Here is a 17,495-nt window from a genome sequence, read left to right on the forward strand (position 1 = left end):
ACTTACATTCTGAACAGTGATAAAAACCGAGAGGACTTCCCCTGCCGTTGTTTTTAGGGGTTCAGTAGAGAATGCTTCATCATGACGTGTAAGAAGCTAAAAATGAATAAAACAAATTGAGCTTTCAATGACCTGTGTAACAAAGATCCTCATTTTCAAATATAATATGTGAACAACACAGGGAATCCATAGGTGGATACTATTTACGAATTTATTACTCTATGTATGTGTACACAACCACACATTTACATATATAGAAAACAAAGACAGCATAAAATGAAAATATTACTGAAATAAATATCAAAAGTATTCAGTATCTTTAAAACTAATTTCCAGATATTCTTTAGGTGGCTCAGTCACTCAGCAGTATGTGTATCAGAAAGATTGACATTGAGGGTTGGGGTTAGGATGAAATAAGAGAAACTGAATAGCCTTATTCTGGTCCCATCGTCATAATTTACATAATTATGGAAATCATTTACATGTAAAATAGGTTTGCAAGGGCTTAAGATGCTACAAAAAATGTACTGAGGCCTGTCAATGGCATCTGTTAAGGCCTGGGGATAGCTAATATAGAGCATCCATTAGAGAGGACTTCAGACTCTTTACACTCACAGACAATGAAAAGGGGGAAACTGAAATAAAAAGAAGTGAGAAGAAAAACAGTAGTCAGAATGTGAACTAATCTCAGATAAAACCATTAGGAGAACACAAAAAAAGCAAAGAGGAGAAGGGATTTAAAAACTTCTTTTATGCAGATTAGTTTCCATGGTCTTGAGAAGAGCAGTAATTTTCTACACAAGGATATAAAACACTGTTGAGAAATTTGTGTCACTATCATTTTTTTTGTCCATAAAATACCTTTCTATCAATTTCTCTCACTTTTATTCCCTAATCTTCCTTTATTCTCTTTCTTTCCTTCTTCTTGGGTATGTCTTATAAAGTTCCAGGCATATGGTAGGCACTTGACAAATGTTTATTGCATTGCCAGTGGTGGGTATCATGAAGTCTCACTGATAATACCCAAGGTTAAAAGTTATTCTCGATTGCTTCTTAAACATTTTCTACTTTGACCCCTTTTGCCTGAGACATTTTTACATAAAAATAAAATACATAAAGACATTTTTTAAATAAAATAGGTATACATAACCTATTATTGCTGCCAAATTTTTAGCAACCCTAACATTCTGTTACGTGACCCCACAGTGGGTGTGATCCACACTTTAACAAGCATGCACTGGGGGTGGCTAGGTGGCGCAGTGGATAAAGCACCGGCCCTGATTCAGGAGTTCCTGAGTTCAAATCTGGCCTCAGACACTTGACACTTACTCTAGCTGTGTGACCATTGGGCAAGTCACTTAAGCCCCATTGCCTGCAAAAAAAAAAAAAACCAAAAACCAAAAACCAAAACCAAACAAACAAAAAAAAAACCAAGCTAGGCACAATATCAGCAGAGTACACGATGATTAAAATGTAATGAGACTGATCCATAGATCATATAGCAGGTCATTAAGATTATTTAATTTTAATTCAATATGTATTTTATTATTCACCACAGAATTCTCTCCCACCTTTAGAAAGCAAGAAAAACAAAACCCATACAAACATCTGTAACTAGTAAAACAAATTCTAGCATTAGGCATGTTATAAAAAAAAAAAAAGGCAAGTCAATCTTTACTCTGACTCTATTACCTGTCTCTTAGGAAGTAGGTAACATATTTCATCATGAATCCTCAGGAATCATGATTAGTCATTATGTTGATCAGAGTTCTCAAATTCTTCTATTTGTCTATTATTTTATTTTGTTTTTGTTTTGTTTTTTTGGGCAAGTGACTTGCCCAGGGTCACACAGCAAGTTAAGTGTCAAGTGACTGAAGCTGGATTTGAACTCATGGCCTCCTGAATCCAAGCCCAGGTGCTTTATCCACTTCACCACCTAGCTGCCCCCTGTTGTCTTTAGAATATTGTTGTTTGGAATACTATTGAGCTGTAAGAAATGATGAGCAGGGAGGAGTTCAGAGAAACCTGGAGGGTCTTGCATGACTGATGATGAGTGAGATGAGCATAACCAGAAGAACATTGTACACAGTATCATCAACACTGATTGTTGATCTACTGTGATGGACTATATTCTTCTCACCAATGCAGTGGCACAAAAGAGATTCCAGGGAACTTGTATGGAAGAGGATCTCCAAATACAAGGGAAAAAAAACAACAACTGCAGAGTATAGATGCTGAATGAACCATATTATTTCTTTTGTTTTGATGCTGTGTTTTTTTCCATTTTGAAGTTTTTCATCATGGCTCTGATTTTTATCTCTATAACATGACTAATACAGAAATAATGTTTAATGTAATTATGTATATATATATATACACACCATATATATATATATATAAATAATATATATATAAAAAACCTATATCAGATTATCTGCTGTCTAGGGGAGGGGGGAGGGAAGGGAGGGAGGGAGAAAAATCTGAAATTGTAAAGCTTGTACAAACATAAAGTTGAGAACTATCTTTACATGTAACGGAAAAAAAATAAAAATACTTATTAATTAAAAAAATAAATATTGTAGTTACTGTACAAATTGTTCTCCTGATTCTGTTCACTTTCCTCTGCATCAGTTCATACAAGTCGTCCTAGGTATATAAGAAATCATCCCCTTCATCATTTCTTATAGCACAACAGTAAGCTATCAAATTCATATGCTATAACTTATGACCCATTCCTCAGCTGATGGGCACCTCTCAGGTTCTAACTTTTTGCTGATATACAAAAAGAGCTACTAAAAGTATTTATAAATCCACATGTCCTTTTGCCTATTCTGATCTCTTTGGGATATAGGCCTAATAGTGGCATAGCAGGTTTAAAGGGCATAAATCCAAATTGCTTTCCATAGTGGCTGGACTAGCTCACAGCTCTACCCACAGTATATTAATATATCCATTTCTGACATCCCTTTTAGCATTTGGCATGTGCCATTTTTGTCAACTTTGCAGGTCTGGTAAGTGTGAGGCAGTGCCTCAGAGTTGTTTTAATGTGCATTTCTCTAATTATTAGTGATATAAACATGGGGTAAGAAAGGAGGATTGCAGAAAGAGGACCTCAAGGCTAAAAGACAGTCTTGCAGGTGCCTAAAGGTAGATCTAGAAGAGAACTTCAAGGCTAGTAATCTAGCTAGTCCAAATGTGCCAAAGGTTAGAGCTAGTCTGTATTGCACTTGCTTAATTAGCTTATGCATATTAACTGCCAACACTCCAAAGGCGAAGATTGCCACCATTTTCAAACATACGATGTATGTAATGGAAAGGGGAACATGTTAAGGGGAAACATGTAGAGGCGTTCTGGGAAGACTGTACCCTTCTTAGTCCTCAACCAGTGAGGCAAAGAGGGGAAGGACCTTTGGGATAGGATTGGGAATTAAAAAGAATAATTTGTTGTGGCAAAGCAACGCCACTTTTCTTGATATGTGTGCCCATTCTTGCAAGAATATAATCAAGCCTTCAATATAGTCACCAAAAAAAGAAGTCCAGTATTCCTATTTCTGACACATATGCTTTGGCCATTTCTCAGTTGGGAAATGCTCTTTTATCTGCAAATTTGACATAGTTCCCTATTATAAGCTCCTTGAGGGCAGGGACCATCTTTTTTTTTTTTTTTTTAACTTTTTTAAACATTTTTCCTTGAGTTTTTGTCTGTTTTCTTTCACAACCTGACTAAAATGAAAATGTTTTGCATGACTACACAAGAATAACATATATTAAATCGTTTGCCTTCTTAAAGGGGTTGTGGGGTGGAGAGAGGAAGGAAGAGAATTTAGAAACGCAAAGTTGTAAGAAATGGATGTTAAAATTGTTTTTACATATAACTGGGTAAAAATAAAACACCAAATATAATATATTTAGAAGGGCCCCATCCAGTAGAATGGAAGCATGGGCTCTGCCAAAGGCCCTGATGTCATTGGCTCCAGCAGGCCAACAGGCCAATCTTGTCTGAACAGGTCTTCTCTTGTATGCCTTTACTGTTAATGCAACTTACTGCTCATATAGCTTATCCTCCTGTACCAGAAAGAATATGGCTCATTTTGAATCCCCATAATAGCTCTCCACAATCCTGAAAGCAGCTGTTATTGCTCTTCCTCTCTTTTGTATGCTAAACATCCTCAATTCTGTTTGTGTTTATCAGGCCTGATAATCTTCCTCAAAGTTCTCCCGGAAATGTGGCCTTCCAAATTCAATACCATGTTCATATGGAGTCTGACCAGGACCTAGACAACTGGCCAATCATTTCCTTCTTCCTGCACACTATCTCTTATACCATTAGTAGTAGCTTTTTGTGGATCACCTTGTCATGATTTTGACTGGTTGCAATCCACTAAAATTATCAGTTTTTTTTTTAATTATGAGGTATTTTAATTTTTCCATCACATGTAAAGATAGTTCTCAACTTCAGCTTATACATGCTTTACAATTTCAGATTTTCTCTCCCTCTCCACCCCTCCCTCCCCTCTCCCCTAGACGCAGGTAATCTGATAAAGTTATATCTATATATCTCTATACATATATATATATAAATATACACACACATATATATACACATAATAACAGTATTCCTATTTCTGCATTAATCCTGTTACAAGAGAAAGAATCAGAGCAGTGATGCAAAACCTCAAATAGAAAGAAAAAAAAAAACCAACAGCACCCAAAACAAAAGAAATAATATGTTCAATCAGCATCTATACTCCACATTCTTCTTTCTTTCTTTTTTTTTCTTGGGATTTGGATATCCTCTTCTATCATGAGTTCCCTGGAACTCTTCTGTACCATTGCATTGGTGAGAAGAATATAGTCATCACAGTAGGTCAACACTCAATGTTGATGATACTGTGTACAATGTTTCTTCTGGTTCAGCTCAGCAGGGACCATCTTTGCCACTTTTTGTATCCCCAGTCCTTAGCACAGTGTCTGGCACACTGTATGTGCTTAATAAATGCTTATGGCACTGAATTGACCTTTCCCCAATTTCCTGATTCCTTTCTAATTTTAGCTGCATTAATTTTGTCTGTGCAAATAATTTTATATAATCAGAACTGTTCCAGTGACCTCTTGGGAACATCTCCATTTCTTGTTTGGTCATGAACTGCCCCCCTATCCACAGATGTGTTATGTCACCCTTTTGGTCTAAACTGTGAACTCATTTTGACTTTATCTTGGTATAGACCATGTGAGATGTTGGTACAGATGTAGTTTCTGTCAAACTACTTTCAAATTTTCCCAACAGTTTTTGTTGAATAATGTGTTCTTGCCTCAATAGGCTGGAATTTGGGGGTTTATCAATCAGTAGGTTTCTGTGCTCATTTGCTTGTTTTTCTGCCCGCACCAAACTGTTCTGACAATGTTAATTCTCTTTTTCTATCTGTGTTATGTAGCTCTCACCCCACCGCACCCCAGACAATTTTAGTTCTTTTTTTTAATGTTTGCTTTCTTTCTGCCAGGAATTATGCTTGGACTTCTGCCCAAGCTGATTCTTCTCTGAAGCCTTGCATTAGACGCTTTTAAGTCATGCTCTTTATCTGGAATTGTGTCTTGAGCATCCATGTTACCATATTAGCTCTTCATGGAAGGATTCCTTTTTTTGATTGTTGGCTCCTTCCAGCCTACTACTTGACTCTCGACTTGTTTTAGGCTGCCGTAGACACTTCTGGGGGGAATGTTTGGGCTGAGTTTGTCACATTTTTCTGTTGTTTTCACAGCTTGAGCTGAGGCCCTCAAGGAGGAGTGGATCTGGGGTAAAGCCTGTTCACTGCCCTTTGGTCTGAGCTCTAGAAGTTCTCGAGCCAGGTCCGGGCATTTGGGCTGTCTCTGATTGGAAGTGCTGGAGAGTGCTGCTGGGCTCAGCCACAGTTATTCCATTAGGTGGTTATGCAGGTTCAGAGGGACTGAACTGCCAGCTCTGCTTTGGTCTGGGACTCCTGTCCTTCTTCTTCTGCAGGGCTTTACCCTGAGCTGCGGTCAAGACCTGATTCCCTGCTCAGCTCCTCGATCATAGCCACACTGATCCTGTTGACTTGTATACTTGCTATGTAGCTAGAGCCTACAACTGTGATCGCTCCTCTCTGTCACCCCTTAAATGGAGGTCCCCTGCTTTTCGTCTGCCTTGGACCTGTGACCCAGATTCGATAGGGGGGCAATGAGTCCCAGTTGGGCACCCATTCCTATACTCTGTCTACTTCTGCATCCCCATGGACCTCATTCTGCCCTGGTGCCCAGTCCTCAACCTTCTTTCAGTCTCTGGGTGCTGGGAGGCTCTACATGTAGCTAGTTCTTTTCCCCGCCTTGTCTCTGGTAACTTTTTACTTGGATTTCCCCCATTTGCTGATGTGTTTTTTTAGATCTTGTGGAAGATAAGGAAATATACTTCTTCCTGTTACTCTGCCATCTTGACACTGCCCCCATTACTTATTATTGCATAGCCACAGTTCATAGATAAAGTGAACTGGGAATCATAGACCAGAAAGACCTTGGGTGTCTGAAGTTCATTTGAACCCTGACCCCTATTCTGGGACTACAGCCATCCCACCCCACTGTCAACCTGCAAGTATCCTGCCTCTGGAGTCTTTAAATGCTGCTTTACATTCTCACTCAGTTGTATGACCCTAGACAGCTCCTCAATTTCTCTGAGCCCTGGGTTCCCCATGTGCAAATAGGGTAATCCTAGCACCTGTCTCCCTGGGTTTGTTTTGAGGCTCAAATGGGATCATGCCTGCCAGTGCTTTGAAATCCTTAAAGCCTAAAGAAACATCAGTTTTGATTGAAGAGGACCTTCATCTGGGTCAGAAATATAAGCCCCTCACTGGGAACAGACACACAGGTAGAATATATTGCCCGACTGCTGTCCTTCTTGCTTTGGATCCAAGTCTCAGTTACATGTGGGCATGTTGGACACTTCCAACAAACTCCACCTCTGGCAAACAGAGGCTGAACCTGCACTTCGACACCTCTCTGCTCTGTTAAAAGGACTTCATTCTTCTCAAGTGGTCAGCTCACAGTTCCTCCAAAGCCATTGATTATCTATGTGTATCACGGACATCCCTCCCTCCACCCTCCCACCACCTATTGTAGTCTTCTGTCTTGGGGAGGAAAGAAAGAGGTAAGAGTTTTGAGGGTGAAAACGTCTAATAAAAGGTTTAAGAGTCACACTCACTTGCAGGAGAATTGTCCTCTATGATGCTGTGGGGCTCTATCAGGGCCTCTCTTTGTAGAGGAGCCCAGGCCATCCTCCATTTGCCCCCCAACCCTTTTCCTAACATCTGAACTTCGTAACTATAATCCACTCCCCTCTTCCTGCTGCTGGTCAGTATCTTGACCCATACCCCTTTTACAGGTTTTTGTTTCTCCATTAGGAATGGAAGCTCCCTCTCCCCAACTCCATGAACCTAAATCAAGTCTGTGTAAGCAGACACCCCCCCCCCCCCCCCCCCCCCGCCAAAAAAAAAAAAGGGAAGAAAGAATGTAAGCTCTTGATGCAGGGCCCGTCGTCCTTATCTCCTGTATTTGGAACCCCACTGGCACAGCTTTGCACAGTTAGTGCTTTATAAGGCTTATTTCTTTCCTATGTACTTCTTTCTCAGAATTAATATTCTAGATGCTGGCCTTTTTTCAGAGCTAACAGGGACAAGACCGCTATAACTAAAACACCAACTAATAAAGAGGTCTTTTTTCTTTCCTTCCAAATATATCACTGGTCTGACTTGAACAAGACTTGACAGTTCTGAGCGATTGATATTTATGTCCCATTCAACCTCATCCTAGCTTGGGTGATGCAATTAATACAAATTAAAAAGCTGAATGATACTAAACAGGAGATATTTCAATATAAATATGCTCTACTAAGTATTCTGATACTATGCTTTAAAACTTAGTTTAGTAACTAAATTGAGACCCCACCATGGGACAGAAGCAGTTTCTCAAACGTGTCCTGGAGTCAGAGACCACCCAAGGAGGGACACCAGAAACTCATGAAGGAGTGGAATGTTTGCAATGCCTAAGCTCTAAACAGTAACAAGCTACAGGATGCCTATGTCAGCCTTAACATATTCACCTCTTGAATTCTACCTCTCCAAGTTTTTGAAGGACAGGGACTGAATCTGTGAGTTCATCTGGACAGGGAACTTCCAAGTTCAACAAGCGTATAAGGTAGAGCGGACTGTGTAAGTGTGCCTTCTATGCTCACGAGTGCCCTGCTAGTAGTGGAGGATACTAGAGAAAAGGGAATGCAACGAAAAGGAAGAAAACAGTCCCTGCTCTAAAAGAGCTCAAATCTAATGGGGGAGGTGATACGCAAGCAACCACAAAGAAAACATATGCAGAGGTAGAACTGGAGGGAAGCTCAGAGGGAAGGCCCTGTATTAAAAAAGGACTAGGAAAGGCTGCTTGCAGGAGATGGGATCATGGCTGAGACCTGAAGGAAACCAAGGTAGCCAGGAGGCAGAGAGGAGAAGAGAGAGTTCCAGGACACAAGTGGAAATTCCTGGAGTCAGGGAGATGGAGGATCTTGGGTGAGTAACAACAAGAAAGCCAATGCTCAATATCATAGAAGGGACTGGAAAGGTAAGGAGGAGCCAGCTTAGGAGGGGCTTTGAAAGCCAGACAGAGGATGTTCTCTTTAATCCTGGAGTTTATTGAATGGGGTGGAGGAAGGCAAGGAGAGTGACATGGTCAGCCCTGTTTTATGAAGACCAGTTGAACAACTAAGCAAAAGAAGGTCTGCAGTGGAGAAAAGCTTAAGGGTGGGAGATGAACCAGCAGGCTGCTGCAATCATAGAGGCCTGAGGGGATGACGGCTCACACCAGGGCAGTGGCAGCAGTGTCATAGGAGAGAAGGGTAAAATCTGTAAAATATGGCAACAGACTAGACATGTGGGGGTGACAGAGTGCAGTGTCAAGAATGACACATATGGGCAGCTAGGTGGCGCAGTGGATAAAGCACCAGCCCTGGATTCAGGAGTCTGAGTTCAAATCCAGCCTCAGACACTTGACACTTACTAGATGTGTGACCTTGGGCAAGTCACTTAACCCCAATTGCCTCACCAAAAAACCCCAAAAAACCAAAACCAAAAACAAGAATGACCTGTAGGTTTTAAGTCTGGGAGACAGGATAGTGATGCCTTTAACAATACTAGGGAAGTTAGAAAGAAGGGAGGATTTTGAAGGAAAGAGAATGACTTCCATCTACCACTTCTCTGCATCTTGTAGCCTTAGAGAACTGTCCAGATCACAAAGAGGCTAACTGATTTGCCCAGGGTCACACAACCAGCATGTGTCAGAGGCAGGATCTGATCCCAGGTTTTCTTGGTTTCCAGTCCAGCTACCTAGCCACTCAATCAAGCTGCCTCGGCACTAAGAGTTTTGGGACACCTTGTATAACATCAATGGCTTTGGGAGGGCCATACAGCTTTTTTATTGTAGAGTTTTTTCCCTCCCCCATAAAGAAAGAGGGGAAGTGAACTGAATAAGATAATCGGATAAAAGAATGTCACTAAGCAGAGTTCAGGGGAACTGAGTGTGTGATGTAAGATGTAAAAAAAACTATTTCTGAGCCACTCTCCTGTTGAAGAAATCATGAAACTGAGAACCTGCTGCCCTCTTGTTCTTCACTCCCTGTACTACTGATAGATACACTCCTTATGCACTGTAGCCTCTCTTTTAAATTGCAGAAGTGGTCTCGTGTAGAACTTATCATTAAGTATAAAGGAATAAATGGCTACCTATGGCAGCTAAGCATGGTTCACAGCTTTCAGACTCCACTGACTTATAACATATATGAGCATTTCAGCATGAAAGTGCCCACTACAATATAACCTCTTACTCAGTTGAGTTCTATGCTTCTGACAAAGGGTGACTTTAAACTACTAGACATTAATGCTGAAGAGATAATGCATTCAAATCGCTCCAAGAAGAAGAAAATTATACCAACAACTTAATCCTATTTTATTCACCTTAAATTTCTTGTTCTTATCCCTGTCCTGGGTGAAGAAAGCAGAACACCTACACCAGACAAATTGCAGAGAGGAATAAAGCCCACAGCATTGCTTACTTGAATTGGCAGAAGATGTCCGCATACTCTGGGAGAATACCACTGGCCTGCAGTACTGTCACACGGAAAGTGAATGCACTGCCCAGCTTCAGATGGTCCCCAACTTCTTCGGGAAACCCTTCCATCACCATTTTGCCATCCAGTAAAGTGCCTGACTTTAAGTCTAGAGAGGAACAAATGACAAGTGTGTGGCTGAGATTAGGCACAACCTTCCTTTAAGAAGGCAAAGTCAGGGCCTCAGACCCTGCTCAAAAGAAGCTTCTGGGCCTGTTTACCTTTCCTCATAGAAATCAGAAACACCCCTTCCCCACCATCACATTTTTTGTTCACTTACCTGGTTCATTCCCTCGAATGACTTCTTCTGGAAGAGTAATGATGTCAGAACTCTGACCCTGCCCTTCCACAATCCTTAGTTCCTCAAGGGACAATCCAGAGCGGGTCATTGCAACTGAAGAAAAATCACTCTGAAAACAAGACAAGAGGTCACATAAGATCAAGCATTCTCATACTGGTTTCTTTGAAATCTTTCTTCTGTCTCTAAATAAAGGACTGGCATTTAGAAATGTATAATAAAAAAGAGCTTAGAAAGAAATCATAGAAGTATTACTTATATGTTCTTATTTTTATTTACATATAGTTTTCAATTTGAATAGTTTTGTTGTGATATTCAAATAACTTTTTAAAATGTAAAATTCAAAAAGTGCCTGGAAGTTATAAATTTAAAGCTGTCTAAAATAAATAAAAAATGATAGTAAAAGATAAATGGCTCTACCCTGTTTGAGGGGGATATGATCAGGTTTGGAACCAGTATTGACTTAACAATGCCAAGCTGATAACAATTGCTGGTAATACTAAGTTAAAACTTGCTGACAACTTCCCAAGAATTCACTATACAAGTTGTTTTGCAGTTTCTAGTAGTGCTGAATTTTTGGTCTAACTGCTAAAATTTTCTCTCCACGTGTTGCTTCTACTGCCCCCCTCAATAATCTACCTATATTATCTCAAGCCTTACCTGATTAAAATATTCATTATCAAAAGATATTTTAGCTGTTCCTGACTGCCGAATTCCAGAGCCATAATCAGGAGCTTCTTCATCAGCTATTCAGACAAAAAAAGGGGAAAAAACAACAACATGGTAAAAATTAATGCTAAAATCAAAGTTGGTTTCAACTAAGACTGAATACTCAGGCTAAAAGTGAGTGGTATTTATTAGACTGTCAGTCTTGCCAGTTGAAATTTTGAAAACTAGACAGCACTAAAGAAGACTATCTATTGAGGTGAAGAGAGGGAACAACTAGAGTAGGACAATTCAATGAATCTGCTTAAATAAGTCATTTTAATCCATTTACCCAAATGAGATTCGAAAACAAAAAATGCAATCATACAAATATATTGAATTTTCCTTTGCTTATAATAGACCAATTTCTCAAGAACTATGAATCTTAAACCAGTCCTACTACAGATTCTTGATGTAATAAATAGTGTTTATCAGTTGTTGTTTGTTCTTCATTTTTGAAGAGGACCATGACATCAGGAGGTGATGTTGTGACTTGCAGTGAACTGGATTTAAGTGAGGGAGGGCCATGCAAAGTCACCAACTTCACTCCAGAGCCATCTGGGTCCAATGGCAAGAGATGATAGATAGAAAGAGACAGAGATTGAGATAGATAGACAGAAAGACAGATAGACAGATACAGAGATAGAGCTATATATTAGGATGACTGGAGATGACCCCAAATGTCTATGGCAATTGAGATTAAGTGACTTGCCCAGGGTCACACAGCTAGTGTGTGAGGTGACATTTAAACTCACGTCCTCTTGACTCCAGGGCCAGTGCTCTATTCACCCTGTCACCTAGTTGCCTTAGTGTATATCAGTAGGACACTGCTTAACACTTCCCATATAGCAATTAACTGCTTTAACATACAAAATAGAAATGTTTCACCTTATAACAAACATTTCAGCATTTTTTCCCACAGTCTGATTTGGAAATACTGCCAATAAAATAAGATGCCTTAGCAGAGAAATAAACAGGTGTAGATCCATATAAAGCTTGCATGATAGCCCCATACATGACAGGAGGTCCATCACCTCCTGAGGCAGCTCATTCTACTTTGGAATAAATCTAATTCCTGCAAAATTTTTCCTGAAATCTAAAGTTTAAATGTGGCTCTTTACAATTTCCACTTATTTATATTTCTGCCCTTGAAGGTACTCTTCTCCTAGCCTGCTCTTCTCCAGGCTCACACAGTATTCTAAGCATGGCCTGACTAGGGCTCTGGAAGTCTTTCCAGCACAGCCTACATGGGATTGATTTTTCTGGCTGACATATCATACTAGTGACTCATATGAAGTTTATAAGTCCACTAAGACCCCTTGGATCTTTTCCAGACCAGCTGCCATCTCACTATGTCTCCTGCATCTTGTACTTTCAATGATAATTTGTGTAAGACTTTGCATTGATCCCCATTACTCATCTTCTTTGACTTTGTGAATCTCATATCAGTCATATTGGGCCATCCTGTCTAACACTACATAACCAGCAAATCTGATTATGGTACTCCTTTTTATATTCAGGGTGGGTCTATATTCTGAATTGTTGTGGCATGCTATCTAAGATGTTGATCTAAATCAGACTGGGGACCTTTCACAGCTATAGCTAAGGTGGGGAGGGGTGGATTCTTCTCTCTCTCTTAAAAATTTAATTAGAAGATTCCCCACGAAAATGAATATTTTCATGCATAAGAATGCCAGAAAAGAGGGTTGTATATGAAGTCATGAATCAAATAAATACAGCTTCTTAAGAAATATATAAAATTTAATGTGATGGTAATAACATTGTCAGACAAACAGCCTGTGGCCCCTTCTGAACTTTCTTTGCTTTCTTCTTTGTATTTTAAAAGTGTTTCATTTATTCTCTTTTCTTCTTTTTAACTTTCATTATAGGTGTCACAGATTTAAATTAGAAGGGAGCTAAAAGCCCCCCTGCTTTAATCCTCTCTCTTTCTCTCAGGAGGAACCTGAACCTCAAGTGAGGCTACCTTGTCCAAGGTCACACAGAGGCAGCATTTGAACCCAGGTCTTCGTGACTTCAAAGCTATACTCTATCCACTAGAGCGTGCTGCTTCTCTTATGACTCTTCCCGTCCTTCCATCCAAATAAAAACAAAGCAAAACAAATTATAGAAGGGAAGAATTCTTAATTCCACTGAAGTTCTTCTCCCTCAAGGTGACACAAAATAATTAACTAGACTTTGCTGTAGTCCTGTCTAGCCCACAAATCTCCATCCAGACCACATGATCAACACCAGTGATTTTATCAAATGTCTTGTGAGTGCACTCTACGGAGAGAGAACATTGCCCTGGTATCCCAGTTTAGTCAGTGTCAGAGATGGGTGACAGCAGCCCAGCTCACAACCAGCAGCCAATCAGTAGAAACAGCTCGTGAATTGTTTTAAGTTCAAAGACGGTTAGTAATGTGCACATGGCAGAGGCAGAAGTGGATAGGGTCTTCCTGACTCCAAATCCAGCACTCTGGCCACCACCCAACATGTTTAGCCACCTTGTCCAAAAAGGAAATGAGGCTCGCGTGGCTTGAGCTAGTCTTGATAAAACAAAAACCTGTACAGGCTTTTGTGTTATACACTTTCCCCCCCAAATGTTCAACAGCCAACTCATTAAGTATACATCCTATGGAATCTGAATACAGATTGAAGCATACTTGTTTTACTTTATTTTTCTTGTGTTTTTATTTTGGTCTATGATTTATTTTACAACATGACTAATATGGAAATATGTTTTACATGACTATACATGTATAACCTGTATCAAACTGCTTGCCTTCTTAATGAGGGGGGTGAGGAAGGAGGGAGAGAATTTGGAACTCAAATTTTTTTTTTTTTTGCAGGGCAATGGGGGTTAAGTGACTTGCCCAGGGTCACACAGCTAGTAAGTGTCAAGTGTCTGAGGCCGGATTTGAACTCAGGTCCTCCTGAATCCAGGGCCGGTGCTTTATCCACTGCGCCACCTAGCCGCCCCCAATTTTTTTTTTTAAATGCAGAATCTTGATTTTTTAATTTTTTGGTGAGACAATTGGGATTAAGTGACTTGCCCAGGGTCACACCGCTAGTAAGTGTCAAGTGTCTGAGACAAGATTTGAACTCAGGTCCTCCTGAATACAGGGCCAGTACTCTATCCACTGCACCACCTAGCTGCCCCGGAACTCAATTTTAAAAAACAAATGTTGAAAACTGTTTTCTCACACAATTGGGAAAAATACTAAATTCAAAAGAAAAAGGAATACACCCTAGAAGTTTTTCAGGAATTAAAGTCAAATTTACTGGTCTGCAATTGGAAGATTCCATTCTTTTCTCTTTTTAAAAAATTGGGACATTTATCCCTTACCCGGTAGTCTCCTTTTCTCTCACATTTTCCATGACCTTTCAAAGACTACTGACAATGGCTCAGAAATGACAGCTTCCATTTCTCCATACTACTGAGCCAAGTGATTTGAACATCTCTAGGTCATCTAGGTTCACTCTATTATTTTACTTCCCTTTTTTAGTCCAAAGACCATTCTCCAAGGTAGAGGAAAAAGAAACCAAATAGTTTAACAGCTCTATATTTTCTCCAGTGTCTATTACTTTCTTCTCATTCACCCTCAAGGAAAGTCCCAGACTTTCTTTGCTTTTCTTCTTCTCCCCTATAACTAAAAAACCAAATGGTTTTTGTCATCCTTAGCTTTCTTTGCTTGCCTCAGCTCACTCATTCTGAATTTTATCATTCCTATTTGTGATTTCTGTTTACTATAGCTACATCAGCATAGGCTAACCCATACAATGATGTGAATGGATTTTTTTTTTTCAGGGCAATGAGGGTTAAGTGATTTGCCCAGGGTCACACAGCTAGTAAGTGTCAAGTGTCTGAAGTGGGATTTGAACTCAGCTACTCCTGAATCCAAGGCCAGTGCTTTATCCACTGGGCCACCTAGCTGCCCCCGATGTGAATGGATTTTAATTCTTCCTGGGTTTCTTGAGAGCAAGGACTGTGTTATTTTTCATCTCTGTATTCCAGGGCCTCTTATGCTACTTTGCTTATAGTATTTGCTTACAAAAGATCAATAAATTATTATTATTTTTTGGAGGCAATTGGGGTTAAGTGACTTGCCCAGGGTCACACAGCTAGCAAGTGTCTGAAGACAGATTTGAACCCAGATCTTCCTGACTCCAGGGCAGGTGCTCTATCTACTGATTGATGAATTATTGAGAAATTCATCAAGTTCAGAACAGACTTGAATCATATAGGCCATTTGATTTTGGTCTCTTTGCCAAGTCTGTCAACCAAGAGACAATTAGTCCTAATGAATTTTTGTTTGTTTTTGTTTTGTTCCTAATGAATTTTTAATATATAAAATAATTTCTTTAAAGTATCCAGGTGTAAATAAAATAGAGTAATTCACTAAGAACTTAGGGATCAAATAGTTTTCACTAAGAAACTAACATCATCCTTGAGACTGATAAAACTGAAGTATCACCCAACTCTGAAGTCACTGACTTTCTTCCTCCAATATTTTACTGTAATACAGATCAACTATAAGTTATATCAGTAATTTTACTCTTGCTAAGGTAAATCCATAACCTCAGCTTACTGTTCTACAGGTTCTCATAAGCATAAGGGTTGCAAAGTTACCTTCTCAACACAATACAGAAATCTTGAAATAGGATATTGGTCCAAAGGTAGAAAATTACAGGAAATGTCTTGGCTCATTTCTTAGGCCCTAGGGAGGATGGATTATGGAGAAAATGCCAAATAGTTATGCCTTGATTAGTTCTTTTCAAAGTGGTAGCCAATAAGCTGAAAAGCTTGAAACTGTGGCTCATATAGGAATAAAAAAAAATTCAACATTTCTGAATGCATAGAGTGATGATGTTTTAACACATAAAGAAATCTATGGACAATATAGCAGTGGCCCATATAGTGTCAAGGGAAATTCCTTTATCCAGTTATTCCAAAACAGCAGCAGATACAGCTGTACAGAATCAACTCATAGTTTTAAAGAACAATGGATAGAAAGGAAACAGTAAAGAATCGATTTATATTTTAATGTAGTTGTTATCTCATCAATGTGAGTGTGTATACCACCTGTCCACATTGCAACCCTTCTACATATTCCTATCTTCTGTGATTTTTGCCATATTTTCCCCCAAAATGTCCACAGAAGAGTTGTCTGATGGACTCTACTAGAGGCCTTCCTCTACATCTTTTATCATTTCATGAAGATCAGTACAATAACCTCGTTTCCCATCTCTCACTTTAGCCCAGCTCCTCATGCAATCATACATGCCGTCGACATTTTTTTAACTCCACTTTGCATATACTACCATCATCAGTAATACACAGCAAGCTACAAAGAAGCACTGCATATCTCCACTGATTTCTGGGTCACCCGAAATTGTGATTCTTTTGAGATTGTACTGTACCATGATTCAATTCAATAAACATTTATTCGGTGCCTGCTATATATCATCATTAGCAGAATGACATTAAAAATCTAGGAAGTAACATTGGGATCCAATACACTGTGCAATTTCCCACATGTGACTCAGACCCTTTCCTTTCTCTTGCACCTATTAAATTCTAGACTCAGCTCATTGCAAAGCAAGGCTATCTCAAAATGGGGAGGAACACTGAACTTAAAGTCTGAGGCCCGTGGTCTGAATAACAGCTGGATACTTATCACCTGTTTGACTTTGGTCAGATGAGTTTCCTCATCTGCAAATTGAGGTTTTAAAACTAAGCTAGATGCTCTCTTGGGTTCCTTGCAGCCAGAGATCCACTGACCCTATACATACTGAGTATGGAGGAATTTACTGGATCGTGTATTCCATTGGTCTATAAAGTGGGGGCCATGGCATGACTGGAAGGGGTGAGTGATCAGTCAGAGGGTGGAAAGATGGGTTGCAGCCCCTCCTCTCTGTGAAAGACAGTTGTGTGACCTGGAGGGCAGCTAGGTGGCCCAGTGGATAAAGCACCAGCCCTGGATTCAGGAGGACCTGAGTTCGAATCTGACCTCAGACGCTTGACACTTAACTAGCTGTGTGACCCTGGGCAAGTCACTTAGCCCTCACTGCCCCGCAAAAAAAACAAAACAAAACAAAACCAAAAAAAAAGGAAAGAAAAGACAATTGTGTAACCTGTCTTCAATACAACTATACCTACCCTTCAACCATTATAGCGCAACACTCATGACCTTTGTCTCTCCACATGCCTTGGAACTCTGAACCTCTTTCTTTTTGTCCAGGTATCAGTCCTTCATGTCAGTTCTAGCTGAGCTGTGACCCAGACACACACAGTAATAGCGGTGCAGGTACCCTTTCCAGCATGATGATGCTTCC

The 17,495-nt window shown here is 39.8% G+C and overlaps 1 protein-coding gene across 1 annotated transcript in view; it reads right to left on the bottom strand.

Annotated features, from left to right (window-relative positions):
- The window catches only part of KIF1B (kinesin family member 1B), a 199,732-nt gene that overhangs the window by 43,581 nt on the left and 138,656 nt on the right, over window positions 1–17,495 (bottom strand). The window contains 5 exon segments of the mRNA XM_043993853.1: window positions 7–96; window positions 5,671–5,899; window positions 10,103–10,265; window positions 10,437–10,566; window positions 11,115–11,200. Coding sequence (XP_043849788.1) covers window positions 7–96; window positions 5,671–5,899; window positions 10,103–10,265; window positions 10,437–10,566; window positions 11,115–11,200 — 698 coding nt within the window.

Source organism: Dromiciops gliroides, chromosome 3, assembly GCF_019393635.1.
Source record: "Dromiciops gliroides isolate mDroGli1 chromosome 3, mDroGli1.pri, whole genome shotgun sequence".
Classification (NCBI taxonomy): domain Eukaryota; kingdom Metazoa; phylum Chordata; class Mammalia; order Microbiotheria; family Microbiotheriidae; genus Dromiciops; species Dromiciops gliroides.